The 15,807-nt window shown below is 43.2% G+C and overlaps 1 protein-coding gene across 7 annotated transcripts; it reads right to left on the reverse strand.

The window, feature by feature from the left end:
* Window positions 1-504: 504 nt before the first annotated feature.
* On the reverse strand, window positions 505-15,597 carry LOC107511993 (HLA class II histocompatibility antigen, DM alpha chain). 7 transcript variants are annotated; one of them, XM_036238612.1, is made up of 6 exons: window positions 14,813-15,398; window positions 10,738-10,853; window positions 2,420-2,704; window positions 1,517-1,795; window positions 1,157-1,285; window positions 505-781 (listed from the first exon to the last, which is right to left on the reverse strand). In XM_036238612.1, the coding sequence occupies exons 3-6, from the start codon at window positions 2,649-2,651 to the stop codon at window positions 777-779; spliced, it is 645 nt and encodes a 214-aa protein (XP_036094505.1). In that variant the 5' UTR covers window positions 2,652-2,704; window positions 10,738-10,853; window positions 14,813-15,398; the 3' UTR covers window positions 505-776. The 7 variants fall into 7 exon arrangements, with proteins under 7 accessions (XP_036094505.1, XP_036094500.1, XP_036094509.1 ...); XM_036238607.1 differs by lacking the exons at window positions 10,738-10,853; window positions 14,813-15,398 and adding an exon at window positions 15,431-15,597 and having other exon boundaries at window positions 2,420-2,567; XM_036238616.1 differs by lacking the exon at window positions 10,738-10,853.
* Between the last annotated feature and the right edge of the window lie 210 nt (window positions 15,598-15,807).

Here is a 15,807-nt window from a genome sequence, read left to right on the forward strand (position 1 = left end):
CCCTTCCAGGCTGCTCAAACTTCACCTCAGGAGTTTTCTTATACTGTCTGACATGATATGACTTAGTTAGTATAGCATCTGAAGCCTTATTTTTCCCTACTCCTGAGCTCCTGTTTCCCTAGCTATATGAAAGGTTAAAGAAAGTTATACATTTCTCAAAGCAGCCTATGCTAGACATAAGCATTTTCACACACGGTAAAGAAAGTACAAAAAAAAAAAAAAATCCATGAGCTGCTCCCTTCACCATTTTGTGAGCAGATTTTCAGGAAGTAGCTCTACCTTCATTTCCCACATATTTTGCACAAACTGATAGGAGCAAAAGTCATTGTGTAGTGCTGAGAACAGGGAACGGGAGGCAGCTGAGGAGTTAGGGGTTTTCCCATTTCCCTCCCTAATGAGGGCAAGCTGTTGTCAGGTTAAGGTATGTTGAATTTGAAATGACAACCCACTCAATATGAGATATCCAGAAACAAATAGCACGAGTTAAAAAAGAAGCCACACGGATATGAAGTAATGAGATTTATTACCTCGGCGTGGGAAGGGATGTGGTCATGATAGGAGGCCTACTCTGGGTTCCCCTGGATATAAGCCACGGGACAGCAGAGCCTCAGTTGAGAAACATGTACACACACACACACACACACACACACACACACACGGGGAGTCCCAAGGCCTTCTGCTCTGAGAAGAAGCAATCTTGAGCAGGAGATGAGAAACCTGAGCACCTCCTGCTAGGATGGACAAAGTTGCTGGCATCAGACGCTGGCCAGGAAGACTCAGTCTGAGGAGAAAGGATGGAGAAAAGCCATTCAGGGGGATCCCACTTCTCCCCAAACCCCCCCCCCCCCCCGCCTGCAGCACACACTACAGAAGTTGATCTCTCCGTGTCCCCAAGTCATCTCTGAGCGCTCTTCCTATAGCATCCCATATCATTCCTCTCCCACTCAAAGCCATTCCTGTGACCCTTACCTGTATGTGTGTAACTGGGACTCCAACAACGATGCCCCACAGTGCCCAATACATGACTTCCCCACTCAAGGACCTGAGGATCACTTTTAAGTTCTCCTCATGCCACAGGATAATTCTGGCACGCCCACACATGCACCACTGTGTGCCTCCCACGGCCCACCCAGCCCCTCCAGATATCCCAACATACCATCTGAGCAAGGCTTTCGGAAGTAGATAATGAGGACCAAGCCAACTACGATGCCCAGCACACCCAGGCCAAAGGCCACGCCGCACAGCACATTCTCCAGAAGATCTGAGGGCAGCGCGTTCTGGGGCACTGTAGAAAAACAAGAGTAGTTTGTTTTTCTGGGAGGGGAGCCCCCTCACTCAGGGGAATTATGTGGGTGTCTGGGATGACAAAGGAGAAACCGAGGCATAGAAGACTGAGGTTGGCTCAGAGCGAGAATGAACTAAACAAGGTCCAAGTAGAGGCCCAAGAAGGCGTTCCCATGGGTCTACCCCCTTTTGTCCCCAAAATGAACCAGGCTTCCAAGGAGAAGGGTCTCACCCCAATAGGCAATTGCTGTATGGCCGTCAATTTCATGAGTCACGATGCAGGAGAAAATGTCAGAGGATACTGGTGTGAAATTTAAGTAAGAAAAGGCCTGGAAGCTGAGTCCATCAACGGCTGAGACATAAGTGGGCCCAACTCCTTCCACAGGGGCTGAATGATGCTGCCAATTCACCGTCAATGTGGGTGGGAAGAGATTACTGACAAAACAGACCAGTGTGTTGGGCTTGCCGAACTCCAGTGGCTTCAGCGTGAACACCTCAGTAATAGGAACCCCTGGTGGGGAGATTGAGAAGTGAGGGAAAGAAGGGACTAGTTTTGATGTTAACTCAGTGTTTAGAGAGGACATGGCATACAGAGGGATGGGCAGAGACAGTGTCAGTGGGGTTGGGCTTTGTGGGGAGAGATGAGGGAGGTGCTGGGGTTCTGAAGTGGTCTTCTTCCAGGCAAGAACCAGAGCTGGACTCCAGGAAGAGCCAGATTCAAGCCTCTCTGGACCCATCCACCATGACTTCCTGCAGGACTTCCTGTCTAGACCTCACAATGGCATCTACTCACACGCTGTCTTATTAAAACACAGGCACATCATCAGACACTTCCATTCTCCTCTTCTATCTTGTTGAGCATAGTAAAACAAACACTAATATTCCGTAGGTGTCAATTGCTCCCTGATGAATTCATCGAGTTAAATGAATAGCTTTGACTGCCTCTACATCCTAGGCACTTGTGTTCTGCCCCACAGCAAAAACAGTGCACCCCAAGGCTGGTAGAAAACTAAAGGCCCTAGAGGAAGACCAGGAGGCACCAGAGGTAGGGAGCTATGTGAAGGGAATAATTCAATCTGTAGATTAATGAGGTTAAGAATGCAGGCCCAACTCCAACCCCCCAAAAACCCCTGACCTCTAGACACTGGGATTTTTCCTTCAAGGTGTGGGCCTATTTTCTGGATCATGGTTTGGCAGAATCCTTTGTCAAACAAAATGTTGGAGGTATCTCCAGACTTCTGAGCCCAGTCAGCAAATTCAGGCAGGCGAGGCACTCGAATGTTCTGGGAAAAGTCGAAGGAGAAAAGCTGGTCCCCGTCGTAGCTCTCAGAGAGTGCCACACTGGGAGTCGCGTTCTGACAGTACATCGTGTGCAGGAATGTGTGGTTTTGCAGATCATCCTGCCACCTTGGAGTAGGAGCTGCAAAGGAGACAGGGTGGGGTTCAGGCAGGTAGGAGCCTCCTCTTCCTCCTCCTTATCCTAGAAAACGGCCAGGCCTGCTGGAAGGAGAGTGGTAGGAGTGAAGTATAACTCCCTCTAGTGTCTGTTACTTAGGCTCTCCCACCCAGAAGGAGCGAAAAAGAAATTACAGTATCTCTCCAAACTACCTCTGCCCATCAAAAGGCCAGCTATCTAAAGTTGTAAAAACTAGAAATGGTCTACTCTCTAAAGCGACAGATTCAGAGTCACAATGGTATTGTGTGTCTGTGCACTGCACAAAGGCACCCAGCCAAAGAGGTAGTTGGAAGCTGAAATCCACCCTGCATTTTGCTCACCAAATCATGCATCCTGCACAGGGCTGCATCTACCCAAAGGGGAGACCTTTGTCTAATTCACATAAGACCACTGATTTGTAAAGGGCCTGGATGAGTTCTCCAGTCTTAGAAGGGAGGGCAAAGGAACGGTCATGGCCTCCCCAAGCTATAGATGACACTGTCCCCTCCTATGCCCAGACACACATGGTAAACTGAAAAACCAGTCTCCAGGCTTCTTTTCAGCCACTATATTGACACCAGGCAGGCCCCGCTAAAAACATCTTCTCCTCTCTCAACCTTCCAGCCCTTGCAATGACAGGACTAGGGGAAGTGACCCCATAGCTGCAAGAAATAATTCTTATTCTCTGAAACTTCTGGCAGAAATCCCCCAGCCAATAGGAAATTTTCTACCCAATACTCAATACCTAGATTAATAAATATTTAGAGTAAGAGTGATCTTACAGATTATTCTTCCATTCTGCTCCATCCTTTTCAGATAAGGAAATTAAGGACCAATAAATATAAGAGACTTTTCAAGAATCACAAGGTGAGTTGATGACAGAGTGTAGAATAGACTCTTGAGTAGAACAGTACAAATGACATTTGCTTAGCTCAAATCCCAGCTCTACCACTTTCCAACTGTGTGAACTTGCACAAGTTACTTAAACTCTGAGTTTCATCTTCTTCATCTATAAAATTGATGTAATCTCTTCTTCAAGAGATTTTTAAATTAAATATATAAAGCACCCTGACATTGTTGGCTGTCCAACCATAGTAGCTCCTTTCCCCGATTCTGCTAGTTTCCACTACCCTGCAGTACTTCCCGCCACAACACACAGGGCTCTTCTTCAAAAGCTCTGGTTTGGCTCCTTAGGCTCTAGCCCCATCAGAATTGAAGTAAGGAGAGGTACCGTCATACCTTGGGGGGCGGTCCAGGAGTGAGGCAGCAGCCATAGAAGGTGTAGGAGCCACAGCAGTGCAGCTCCCCAGCTCAGTTCATGATCCATAGCTTTACCCACACACAGTGCTCTAGGAGCTACCAACCAGCTGACCCAGGTCCCTAAACTCCCTCCCCAGAGCACTGTTCTGCCAGATCACTTCCAATAGTTTCCTCACCATTTTGGCTCAACCAATCACAGAAATGAAAGGTTTAACATCATCAGTCACTGGGGAGAGAAGCCTGGGACAAGCAACCTCCTGAAGACGATTCTTTGACCAGGCCAGAATGGGGTGTGTAACTGGGCTGGGTTAAGTGTAGAGGAATATCTGCCCCCTGGCGGGGATCCCTCTTTAGTATCAAGACAGTCAGCTTCAGCCTGTAATCCAACCCACAGACTCTTCAGAGCAGCGCCACCCTGTGCCAGAATGCTGCAGTGGTGAAGCACCTCTTCTTACAGCAAGCCCCAGGGCTCTTGACACTGATTTCCTCCCTCCTGGCCCCTTCCTCTTTCTCAGTGAGCTATTCTGCTTCAGGCATTAGCTCTAATTTGTTCTGCATAACTACAGTGAAAATGTAATAAGTGCTAAATATTCCTGCCTTCAAAAAGCTTAAAGTCAAGTGGTGGTGGTGGCAGGGGGAGTTAAAGAATAAATACACAGCAATGTAATGTATTCAAATAAGAACGTGCCAAGTGTTTTTGGAAGTAGTCATTTCACGAAGATGAAGGAAGAGGTGAGATATTATCAGGAAGGCTTCCAAGAGTCTTGAAGGAAAAACAATTTGACCAGCAGAACATGGGGGAAGAGAAAAGCATTCCAGGTCAAAGGACAGGCAAATGCATAAAACTCAAAGCCATTCAGAGATCCTTCCTTTGGAGACCTCTGTGAAGTTAGATATGAATGTTGTGGAGACTGTTCATGTGTTCCTGTTTTGTAATGAGAGCAGGTAGGGAGTGTCAAGATGAGCTAGAAATTTAGGCAAGAACCAGATTACATAGTCCTGTTGTGCTACAAGGAGGTTCTGGCTTTTACTTAGCAAATGATGAAGATATTAAAACCGAGGACCGCACAACCATTTCAATACTTCTTAAAAGAATTGTCCTGATATTTTGAACAATTGACTGGAGCTTAGAACGAATTAAGGTAAAATTGCTGGTCAAGAATCTGTGGTATATATCAAAAGAGTTATGCACACATACACGCGCGCGCGCACACACACATTCCCTCTTGTAGCAATACAGCAAAAATTTAGGTGAGAAATGATAAGATCCTGAATTAAGTCATGAGCAGAGGAGATGGGGGAACTGAATATTGAGGTAATTGGGATGTGGAGTCTAAAGGGCTTGGCTACTGATTAGATGTGGGAAGGTGAGATGGAGGGGCCAGGATAACATTTAAGATTCTAGATGGACTGAATTGAAATACAAAAGAATGTCATAGAAGCAGGTTTGATGAAGAAGAGAATTCATTCATTCAGTTTTGTACATGTTGAATTTCTGATGCCCATGGAACAGCCAAGCAGGCGGTGTGACGTATATGGGTATGGATTTCAGCTATGGGCTGAAGAACCTTCACTTAAGAGTCATCAGCACAAATGCTGAGGCACAGGTGACAGATAAGATCGCCCAAGTGAACTGTGCAGATAAGTGGGAAGTGACACAAGGACATAAATCTACGTGAGTTCAAACCCCAAATCTCATACCAGTCATGATCCAGGATCCAGTCAGGAATTTATAACCACTGGAGATATTTCAGTCTGAGAGAACTCGTTACAAAAGTGTTAAAAAGGCATGAGTCTAAAAGTGAAAGAGAGAGTGGCTACAGGTGCAAATAGAAAAGAGGAATACCTGGAAATCAGAAGCTGCTATTGCCCCTGAGCTGGAATCCATGTCCATACCTGCTGTTGCCCTGGGAGAGACGCTGTCCCAGTTAGTTCTCAATCTACTGAAAAGGCACCCCCTCTGAAAAGGCTGGATCATTGAGAAGGTGCTTCCTCTGACCAGGAGACTAGAGTCCAGAATCACCTGGTTCTCACTGCTGCTATAGCTACCAGCAATTGCCACTACTAGAAACTAAAGCAGGAGCTTCTTTGTTTCCCCTGCCTTCTGACTTCCTGCTTCCTATTAAGAGAATCAAACAAGAAGCCAACTAACTGGCCAGGAAGGCTGGTAAGTACAGACCTTGCAGACGCCAAGGCTGAGCAGTCCAGAACACAGTAGAGGAGGATGAGCCAGGTACTGACACTAGGCCAAAACACTGAAATGCACTAATTTGTAAGAATCTGGTGGCACCAGGAGCATCCAGCTAGAAGAACAAGGCAGAAGCAGATTCAGAGAAACAGAGGTGTTCCATGAAGAAGGGCAAAGTCAGTCTTACCAAGTGCTACTTAGAAATCAAGGAAGGACTGGAGAGTGTCCTTAGATTTAGTAATTATCAGGTGGTTGACAAATGTATTGAGAGCAGTTTCAGCGTTGTAGTGGGAGTCGACTCCAGATTGTGGTGGGCTGAGAAGTAAGTGGGAAGTGAGGAAGAAACTGTCAGTGTATGTGCAGCAAGTTTGATAGAGTAGAAAAAGAGAAAGACATAAGGGGTGGGGGAAGATGCAGTGAGAAAGAACTAATGTGGCGATTAAGTAATCTTAGAAATTAATCTTTGTGAATACAATCCATATTTGAGACTTTCAAAATCCATACTCCTTTTTGAAAAACAAATAACAATAACAGCAAAAAACAAAAACCCCATGACTTCTGAAACACTAGTGTAGGGGAGGGGCAGGCAGAGTGTCAGGGTAGAAGCAGGGTTGGAAATCATTGTTACACTCCAAAAACCAGAGGAACATTCTCCTAATGTCCCTCCCTTTGTGGACTAACCCATTAGTTGTTCCTGCAGTGGGAAGATTCAGGCCCCTAGGAAAGTAGAAAGGAAGGCTGTGACATCACCAGGACTGAAGGAGGTAATACGTGGCAGCAGTCCAACATTTTTGGCACCAGGGACCGGTGCTCCTATGAGAATCTAATGCCTGATGATCTGAGGTAGAGCTGAGGCGGTGATGCTAGCTCTGGGGAGCTGCCGAAAATCCAGATGAAGCTTCACTGCCGGCTCACCCACCACTCACCTCCTGCTTGTGGTCCAGTTCCTAACGGGCCACGGTCCACGGCCCAGGGTTGGAGACCCCTGTTACCCAGGGTGGTACCAAATGTTTGCCATTAAGGGCCAGATAATATGTATTTTAGGCGTTAGTACTCAGCCTGGCTCAAAAACAGCCATGGGCAACACGTAAATGAAAGAGCATGACTGTGCTCCCAGTTTCTTCCTAGCTTTTCTTCCCCCTTCTTGGGTATTTCCTTCTCAATCTCTTCCCTGTACTACCTTATTTCGGCTACTTTTTAAATATTGGTGCTCCCTGGAGTTTTGTTCTTAACCTTATTTTTACTTAAGGACATTTAAATTTAAATCTCATACAATTTTTGTGGGTCGCAAAATATAATTCTTTTGTTTTAACCATTTAAAAACATAAAAAAACCTTTCTTAGTTCTCCAGTCATATAAAAAACAATGGGCCGGATTTTGCTCATAGACCACAGTTTGCTGAACACTGTTCTATGCATGTGGTCAGAATTAGGATGGGGGACCCAAAATAAGCCCACCCTCCAAAGGGCCTTGTTCATCCTTGGGGATGACAATTGGTTAATGAATACATTATGCTCCAGATACAACAGACTGTTTGGAAGGAGGTTGGGTGGGAAATAGGAGGAGGAAGAGGACTGGGTGAGAGGGCTAGGAATGGAAAGAGCAGATGCTGCAATTACTCTGGGTGGAAGGAATGAGGCAAAGGGGGTCAAGTTCTCCACAGAGCGTAGAGGGTGGACAAGACCAGCATGAGGAGAAATGTAACCACCATCATCAGGACAAGAGTGAGGTGTAGTTAACTCCTTTTTCTCTTGGTGTAAATGGTAACAAGTTCAAACACTTACAACTAGCCTTCCTTATGTAATTTTTTCAGGACCTTCCAACAACCTCCATCATAGATTATCTCAAAATATCTCTAATCAGTTTGGGGAAGTGATGACCCCAGTAACTGTCTACTTTGTTCTTTAGATACGAATACCTCTGAAAATAATGACACACCACCATAAACCCAGTAGGCCATGGCGTTCTAACACTCAGCTCTAGTACTGCCCCCATTTTTTTCTCCTGGCAGAGCCAAATTTTCTGAAAAAGGCGTGACAAGCATCTCTCCACTTTCATACTTGCCATTTAATCCATAACCCTCAACAATGAAATTGTTCACTAGTTTTTCTGTGTCACTAAATCAAATGGACTCTTTGCAGTCTCTGCAATATTTGACACTTCCTAAAACGGCCTATTTGGCATCCCTGACGGCACTCTCTCCTAGTTGCTCCTCCCATTTCTCTGGCTCCCCTTTTCAGTCTCCTTTGTGAACTCCTTTCTTTCCACTAGCTACCCTTTAAATGTTGGTGCTCCCTAGAGTTTTGTCTTCAACCTTTCTCTCCTTACACTATACATGTCCTGGACAGCATTTACTCCTGCATGCCTTCAGTTACCACCAATTTGCTGACATCGCCCAAATTTACCACTTCAGTTCAGCTCTTAGTCTGAGTTCCTCACCATCCTTGTACCCAACTTCCTTTAGGCAGCTCTACTTGGATGTTGCACAATAGCAGTTCTCACAAAAGTCTCTTTTGTGTTCTCCACAAATGTATTTTTTATTTTAAAATTTACTTCGACATGAGGAGAGATATGCAGCAAACATATTTACATGATAATTACTATGCAACATTTATTATATTTAATAAGGTTATTTTGCTAACTTAACTTTTAAAATGGCAATTTATTAGAAGGATACCAAGCTAGCTCATAAAATCAGAAGAGTGGAATAAGCAAGCCTCAGGAAGGGGATCCACAGGGGCCCTGAAGCAGGGGTTGAGTTGTCATTAAAATGCCTTGTGTTCAAAGGTCTCCAGACTCTATCTTTAAGTTTCATACTACTGGGAAAGACAACCTGACTGGCTCAGCTTGTATTAGGTGTATAGCTCCAAATTAATTAGCTATGACCAGGCACAATATCACTTCTATGCATTAGAGCTATTTCCAAAGAAGGAAGAATCATCATGAACCAAACCATCTCAATACAGCTCTCTTCAAGTTATGGCATCCCAGACAATTAATTACATAAGATCATCTAAGGGGAAAAAACAGGGGGTTAAATGTGCATTAATGCTCAGATAGCACTTCCCAATTAACTGCCTGGGTAATATATGTCATTTACTTGATAATCTCTGGTCTTTCACAAGTTTTGCCACAAATTCAAAATATAATTGATATGATTCAATGTTAGTAATTAAAATATTTATATTCCACTAACTAATTTCCTTTGGATTTAGGACTAAAAGGATTTTAAAAATAATTTTACTATGAAAAGTTTCAAATATACACAAAAGAATCTAATAAACCCCCTTGTACTCATAAGTTTCAACAATTTTCAACATTCTAAAATGATAGATGATTAACTTTTCTTTCAAGATAACAATACTATCACCACAAACAATTAAATTAAAAACAATCACTTAACTTCCTATAGCCCAATCTGTGTCCATTTTTCCCAGCTATTTCAAAAATATCTAAAAGATGCTTTAAATTGAAAGCAATGTCTTATGGTTTTCAAACTGTGCTTTTGTTTTTAAAAAATTGTTTTCTGAAAAGAAAATTTTCTATTTTCTATTTTGTCTCAAACTATAAAATGGTTCAATAATGAATTCTAGTAGGCAATTGAGAAATTACTATCCTGAATGCACCTCCATTTCAAAATTTACAAAACTAAACTCATCACCTACCCTTATCAAGATGTTTCATCTCTTGTATTCAAAGATCTTGAAACTGTCCAGCCAATTATCTGAGCTACAAAAATGAGTGAACCTTGACAACTTCATCTTCCTCAAACCTTCTCATCCAATTGTTTACCAAGTCCTATCAATTCTACCACTTTACTATCTTTTGAATCTGTCTTCCCTTTTCTTTCTATTCCCATTGGTTCAAGCCTTCATTTCCTGGATTACTGCAACTTTCTTATAATTGACCTGTCTCCAATCTTATTTATTTTCCAATGCTACTAAAGAGATATTTCTATTATGCATATTTGGTCGCATCATACTTTTGTATGAAAACCTTCATTGGTTCTCTGTGATCTGAACCCTACTTAACCTACTTATATATTGCTTTAAGATGAAATCTCACCTTCCTCATGATGCCTTCTTGGAACTGAGCAGAGATTAGTTATGTAGCCTCTTCGGTATACTTCCACAGTACCCTGTGCTTGCCATTACCATCATTTTTATTATTCTCTTCTATTTATATGTCTGCTTGACAGTTACTTTACCCCTACTGCAAGATCTTTAAGATATCATGTCCTATTCTTTTTTACATTCTCAGCATCCACCAAGAAGGCCCACCAGCAGGTGACTATTCATTGGACGAATAAATGGGCTGCTAATTCCTGAAGATGTTGAAGCTGAGCCTGGAAGCCTTCAAGCTTTAGATAAATGAATGATAGATCGTCCCTTCTAAAAGAGTTCAACAGTAAATCTTACCAAGCATGTCTCTGAGCTACTCTACAAACAACTTCATCCCTACTGCCTGTACTGTGCACCCCACCATGCTTCCCAATTGCCACTTTCTTCCTGCCCTCTTCCACCTCCTACTTCAGAGAGCAAACCTAGCCCTAACCAGCTCCCACATTTACCTTCATTCCCAGCTCAGTATCTCTTCATATCCATATTCATTCTTCCCTGTTAGCTACATTACTAGGATGTAGCAATCCTCTCAACTGCTCTACGAGGTTGGAGTTTATCATCCCCACTATAAAACAAGAAAACTGTGACTCAGAGAGGTTCGTTCATTTATTTAGCAAACATTTATTGACTATCTTCTATGCATCCGGCAGTATGCTGGGTACCGGGACACCTAACATCATCAAACTTATAATCTAATGAAAATAAGGAGACATCAAATAAGTACACATACAAATTTTCATAAGCAGTATGAAAGGTACTATGAAGGAAAAGAACTAAGATTCCCTAAATGAGGCTAACTGGAGTTGGTCTCCAGTTTTGGGAATGGGATCTGAAGGGTGAGTAGACGTTAGCCAGGCAGAGTGGGAAGAGTGTACCAACAGAGAGAGCAGCATGTGTAAGATCCTGAAGCAAGAAAGGGGCTGGCTAACCAGTGTGGCTGGAGCATCATTAGTGAGTAGGAGAGGACAGCAGATGAGGCCAGAGGCAGGAAGAAGCAAAACCATGGGGGACCTTGTGGACCACAGGGAGTTTTGAGTTATCTTCTGAGTACAATTAGTTCTGCTCCTGCAAATACTTTATTCATTCTCATCTCATGGGTGAATGTGTGCTAAGATTGCTAGCTGACCAACCTCCAGTCCCTCCAAAGCTAATCCATGGTACACACTGTTGCCAAGTAAATCTTCCTACAAAGGCAGCTCTCACTTTCCCAAACTCAAAACTTAAGTAGTCCCCTCCTTTCTACTATATTGTCTGAATTACTTAGTCTGGGTCCCCCATACCCTTGATTTCTATCCCCAGATGACAAACTGATCTCCAACTATCAGTAGTGATCCCTACACAAACTACTGAGTGTTTCTCCTTTCTTCTTTCTCTCACACCTATCTGTGGGAACTCACTTCCTCATCAATCAGAACAGTGGCTCTTAATCTGTAGTCCACACGCCATAAAACTCAGGGGACCCTGAACTTAAATGGAATAAAAAAAGAAAGCTACCTTAATTTTCAATAACATCTAATAACTGAAATTTAGTTTTATGGATGTAGAAAACAAATCTTTGTAGTACTAGCAGTACCTTAATGTTATCAATAGAAATCATCAATTAATATTTCCATATCGCATATTTAGACATCTCATAATCTCTACTTTACAATTATGGGAGTTGTTAGACCTGCCAATAAATCATTTTATTTAATGTATTAGGTAAGAAACAGTGTTTATAAGGAAACGCATAGTACTAGACCATGACACATTTCTTTAAATATTTTGATAATTGTATGTTTTATTTATGCACTTACAAATATCATTGTTGGACAAAGTCCAAAGGCGTCACCAAACTGCTAAAGATGTCCACGATACAAACAAACTTAAAAACTCCTGATTAGTCATTTATTCAATAAACATGAAATGCTCACTGAAGCCCTCTCTTGTTTTGGCTTACTCACATTATATTGTTGTGCTTTTCCTTCTTGTATGATGCTCTTCCATTGGTTCCACTCCTATTCTCGCCCTCTGTATGGGGATCTAACCCACAGCTCAATCCATGACCCACAATTAAATTGTTTTATACTTCCTCCTTTATAAATCTCAGGTACTTGTATGACTCATTAAAATACTGCCTCAAAGACCCCCAAATCCCTCTCCTAATCTTCTCCAACTTCAGTCCTAGATCTTAAACTACCTGCTGTGCTTAGCAACCAGAATAACATACCATCCAGAGGCAGACCACCTGGGTTCAAATCCTAGCTTGGTCACTTAACTAAAAGTGTGACCATGGGTAAATTATTTAACTTCTTGCTTCAGTTGCTTCATTTGAAAAATGGGGGTGATAACAACAGTATCTACTTTAAGCACTTAAAACAGGGCCTGGCACATTTCAAGTACTCAGTAACTGTTAGCTATCACCAGTCTCATCTCCTTTCAATCCCTGACATTTTTATTTGGCATTTATTAACAAGTACAGTGCTAACCACTAGGGATATGAAGATAAGAGTTCCTATCTAATGACATAATCTCAACCAAGTCAGTGGCTCCCCACTGAGTCCAAACTTATTCCTATCTAATGACATAATCTCAATCAAGTCATTGCTCAAAAACTTTCAGTGGCTCCCCACTGAGTCCAAACTTAACAACACTAGAAAATTTTCACAATATTGCCTCAAATAACTTTACTTTCCAGTCTTCTTTCCTCCTGCTCTACTTCTTGTAGCTTATATTCTCTTCTGGCCAGATTGGACTGCTCTGCTCTCTGTTAAAATGGCCTGTTTTGTTCTGCTTCTTTCCTCACACTATTCCAATGTCTCAAATACATACTTGACAGCAATTACGTCTTACTATGATTAATTTCTCCAATACTATGCATGGTACCCTATAAACATATACATTACCATCTTACCCAAGTCGCATATTTTCTTAAGCATCAATTTCCTTCAACAATCACTCACTTTGTGAATACTTCACATTGGCCAGGTACTGTATATAACATGGCCCTGTTCTCAAGATCAAAGTCTAATAAGGGAAAGAAACATGTTATCACATAAATGCCATTCACTGTGAAAGGTGCGATTATAAGAGGGACACCAAGGAACGAGCAGTCAGCTCAATTTGGGAGGAAGAGTAGGCTTTTCAAATGTTTTGGGGGTTTAAATGGATTGGGGAAAAGCCTATTCCATGTTAGACTGCTGTATGTATAAAATACAGAGGCATAAAACAATGATGTGTCTAGGGAACAGATCATTATGGCTGGAGTATAGGGCACAAAGTGTCTAGGAGAGGTAGGCAGAACTTTCGGTCAAGCACAGGAATTTGGACAGAGGAAAGGGGGAATTAAACAGTAGCACATGGCCAGAGTTCTATTTTGAAAAACTTACTCCTGGGAGTATTGTAGCAGAGGCAGAGAGAAAATCCAGAGCATCACTACTCAACAGAACTTTCTGCAGTGATGGAAATGTTTTAATTTGTGCTATCTAATATGATGGCCATTAGCCACATGTGGCTGAGAACTTCAAATGTGGCTAGTGCAACTGAGGAACTAAATTTAAAATTGTATTTAATATTAATTTGAATAGCCACATGTAGCTAGTGGCTACTGTATTAAACAGTGCAGCTTAAGTGATAGGGAGAATCGGTTAGGAAGCTGTTGATGTAGCTCAGGTGACAGGACACGAACAAAGTGTAATTCAACAAACATTTTAGAGGCAAAATAAGGAAAGTTTTGAGAAATAGCAATCAAGAATGAACTCACAGATTCCAGGCTTTGTGACTGAATAGCTGCCATTAGCCAGGATAATACAGGAGCAAGTCTGGCATGCATAGATTGCATCAATTTTGAACAGGTTCAAAAGTCTGGGGGTTATCCAAGCAGTAATATGTAGTAGCAAGTTTAGCTCAGTAGAGTTTTCCGAATTAGAGATACAGGAGAGATAGGGCTTTGAGTTATTGAGTGAGATTTAGAAAAGATAAACAGAACTAGAAGCAAACCAAGGCAAAATCCTGGCAAACATCAACACATTAGGAAGGAACTAAAGGAGAGTCCATGAAGGGGACTGGAGAGGAACAGCTGGACAAGTACAGAATGAAACAAGTAACACTGGTCACAGAAATCAAGGGTGTAGAGAATTTCGGGAAGAAAGCATGACCAAGTGTCAAATGCCTCAGGTCAAATAAGGTGAGAACTGAAAAGTGCTTCCTGCTTTTGCCAATTAGGAGGTCCTTGGTGACATTTGCCAGAATAGTTTCAGTAGCAGAAATGGGCTAAGGAGTAGGGATGGGGCAGAGAGAGGAGAATTTAGATAATTTCAGGTTTTGCCTGTGCAAAGGAGCTGAGGTAAATAAGCATGCCAGTATTAAGGTTTTTCTTTCCTTTTTTTTTTTTCCCCCGACTGGGAAACTCGTAGAATGAAGTTCAAAACACCAACTAGCGTAAAATAGAGGGCAGCTAGAGTAATAGGTAAGGGTGACCAGGTCAAAAGGAATTTCCTTAAACAGAAGAGAGGACTTCCAGTACAATGGTAAAGGGATACATACATGGTCCAGTTTGAGGGGGAAAGCCGAGTTCTCCTGGAAGTTGGCCTTTCTGTTCCGTTCTGTTGGTGGTGGTAAAGGAACGGGAGGGGTAACGGACTACAGAATGTAAATTTAAACTGCACTCTGAAGGTCACGGGAGAGATTATTGGCTATGAACAAGTAAAATGTCTGCTTTAGGTGGCAACTCAATCACTGTAACCTTCCTAGTTTAGCTCTTCATGGGATTGGTTCAAGATCGAGAGGGCGAAGCCTTAAGAAAAACTATGTTTTAATTTACATGGTCGAGCACGAGATGAGTAAAGAAGTAAAAGTGATCAGAAGGCTAGTAAGTTTTGTAGGAGGCTGAGACGTCCAGAGACTAGCAAGTCTCAATGAAGAAACGAAGCTTGGGTAGATTCAGGAGAAATGAGAGGTTTTAAAACTGCCTAAGACAAAGATGAAAAACAAAACGCCCACTTCTAGCGTCCGCTCATTTCCCTGGGGAAAGAACCACCAGGGTGACAAACTACCTCTACCGTGGTCGAACCTACACTACACCTGGGAGGGTTCCCACCCGGCAAACCCCTCCGCCCCGCCCCCTCACATCTCCAGGTCCAGGACCCATTCTACTTCACTGACAACAGCTCGGTGGCACCCATTTCCGCTGGACTCCGGCCAAGACGCGCCAAGCTGCACCCTACACCTACAGAAAAGGAACCGAGTCAGGCCGCCTGGGGCCGCCCCGGGGGACACGGGCATTTAAGGAAAGTGCAGTGGAGGAAAGAGGTCTGCGCTCAGCTCCCAATTTTCGCCCCCATTTCCGCCCCACCCACCGCGCGCGCTCCCGGAGCCGCCGCGGGAGCTGCGGTGCCTGCCCAGACGCCTGCGCACTACTGCTCTCCCGCGCTCCTTCTCCTCCCCCAATCGGTCGCACCCTTGCGCCTGCGCAGTGCACGTTCCTGGGCTGCGGTAGCCATGCTGAACCCGTACGGAGAGGCGAGTGGGGGGGACAGGGT

Source organism: Rousettus aegyptiacus, unplaced genomic scaffold (genome assembly GCF_014176215.1).
Source record: "Rousettus aegyptiacus isolate mRouAeg1 unplaced genomic scaffold, mRouAeg1.p scaffold_m13_p_1, whole genome shotgun sequence".
NCBI classification, from domain to species: domain Eukaryota; kingdom Metazoa; phylum Chordata; class Mammalia; order Chiroptera; family Pteropodidae; genus Rousettus; species Rousettus aegyptiacus.

Coding starts and splice junctions, on each gene's coding strand:
- LOC107511993 (XM_016147039.2), bottom strand. CDS start 4,046: ATGGATCATGAACTGAGCTGGGGAGCTGCACTGCTGTGGCTCCTACAC. Junction 2,705..3,958: donor CTCCTGGACCGCCCCCCAAG/GTATGACGGTAC, acceptor TCTCCTTTGCAG/CTCCTACTCCAAGGTGGCAG. Junction 1,286..1,516: donor TACAGCAATTGCCTATTGGG/GTGAGACCCTTC, acceptor GTTTTTCTACAG/TGCCCCAGAACGCGCTGCCC.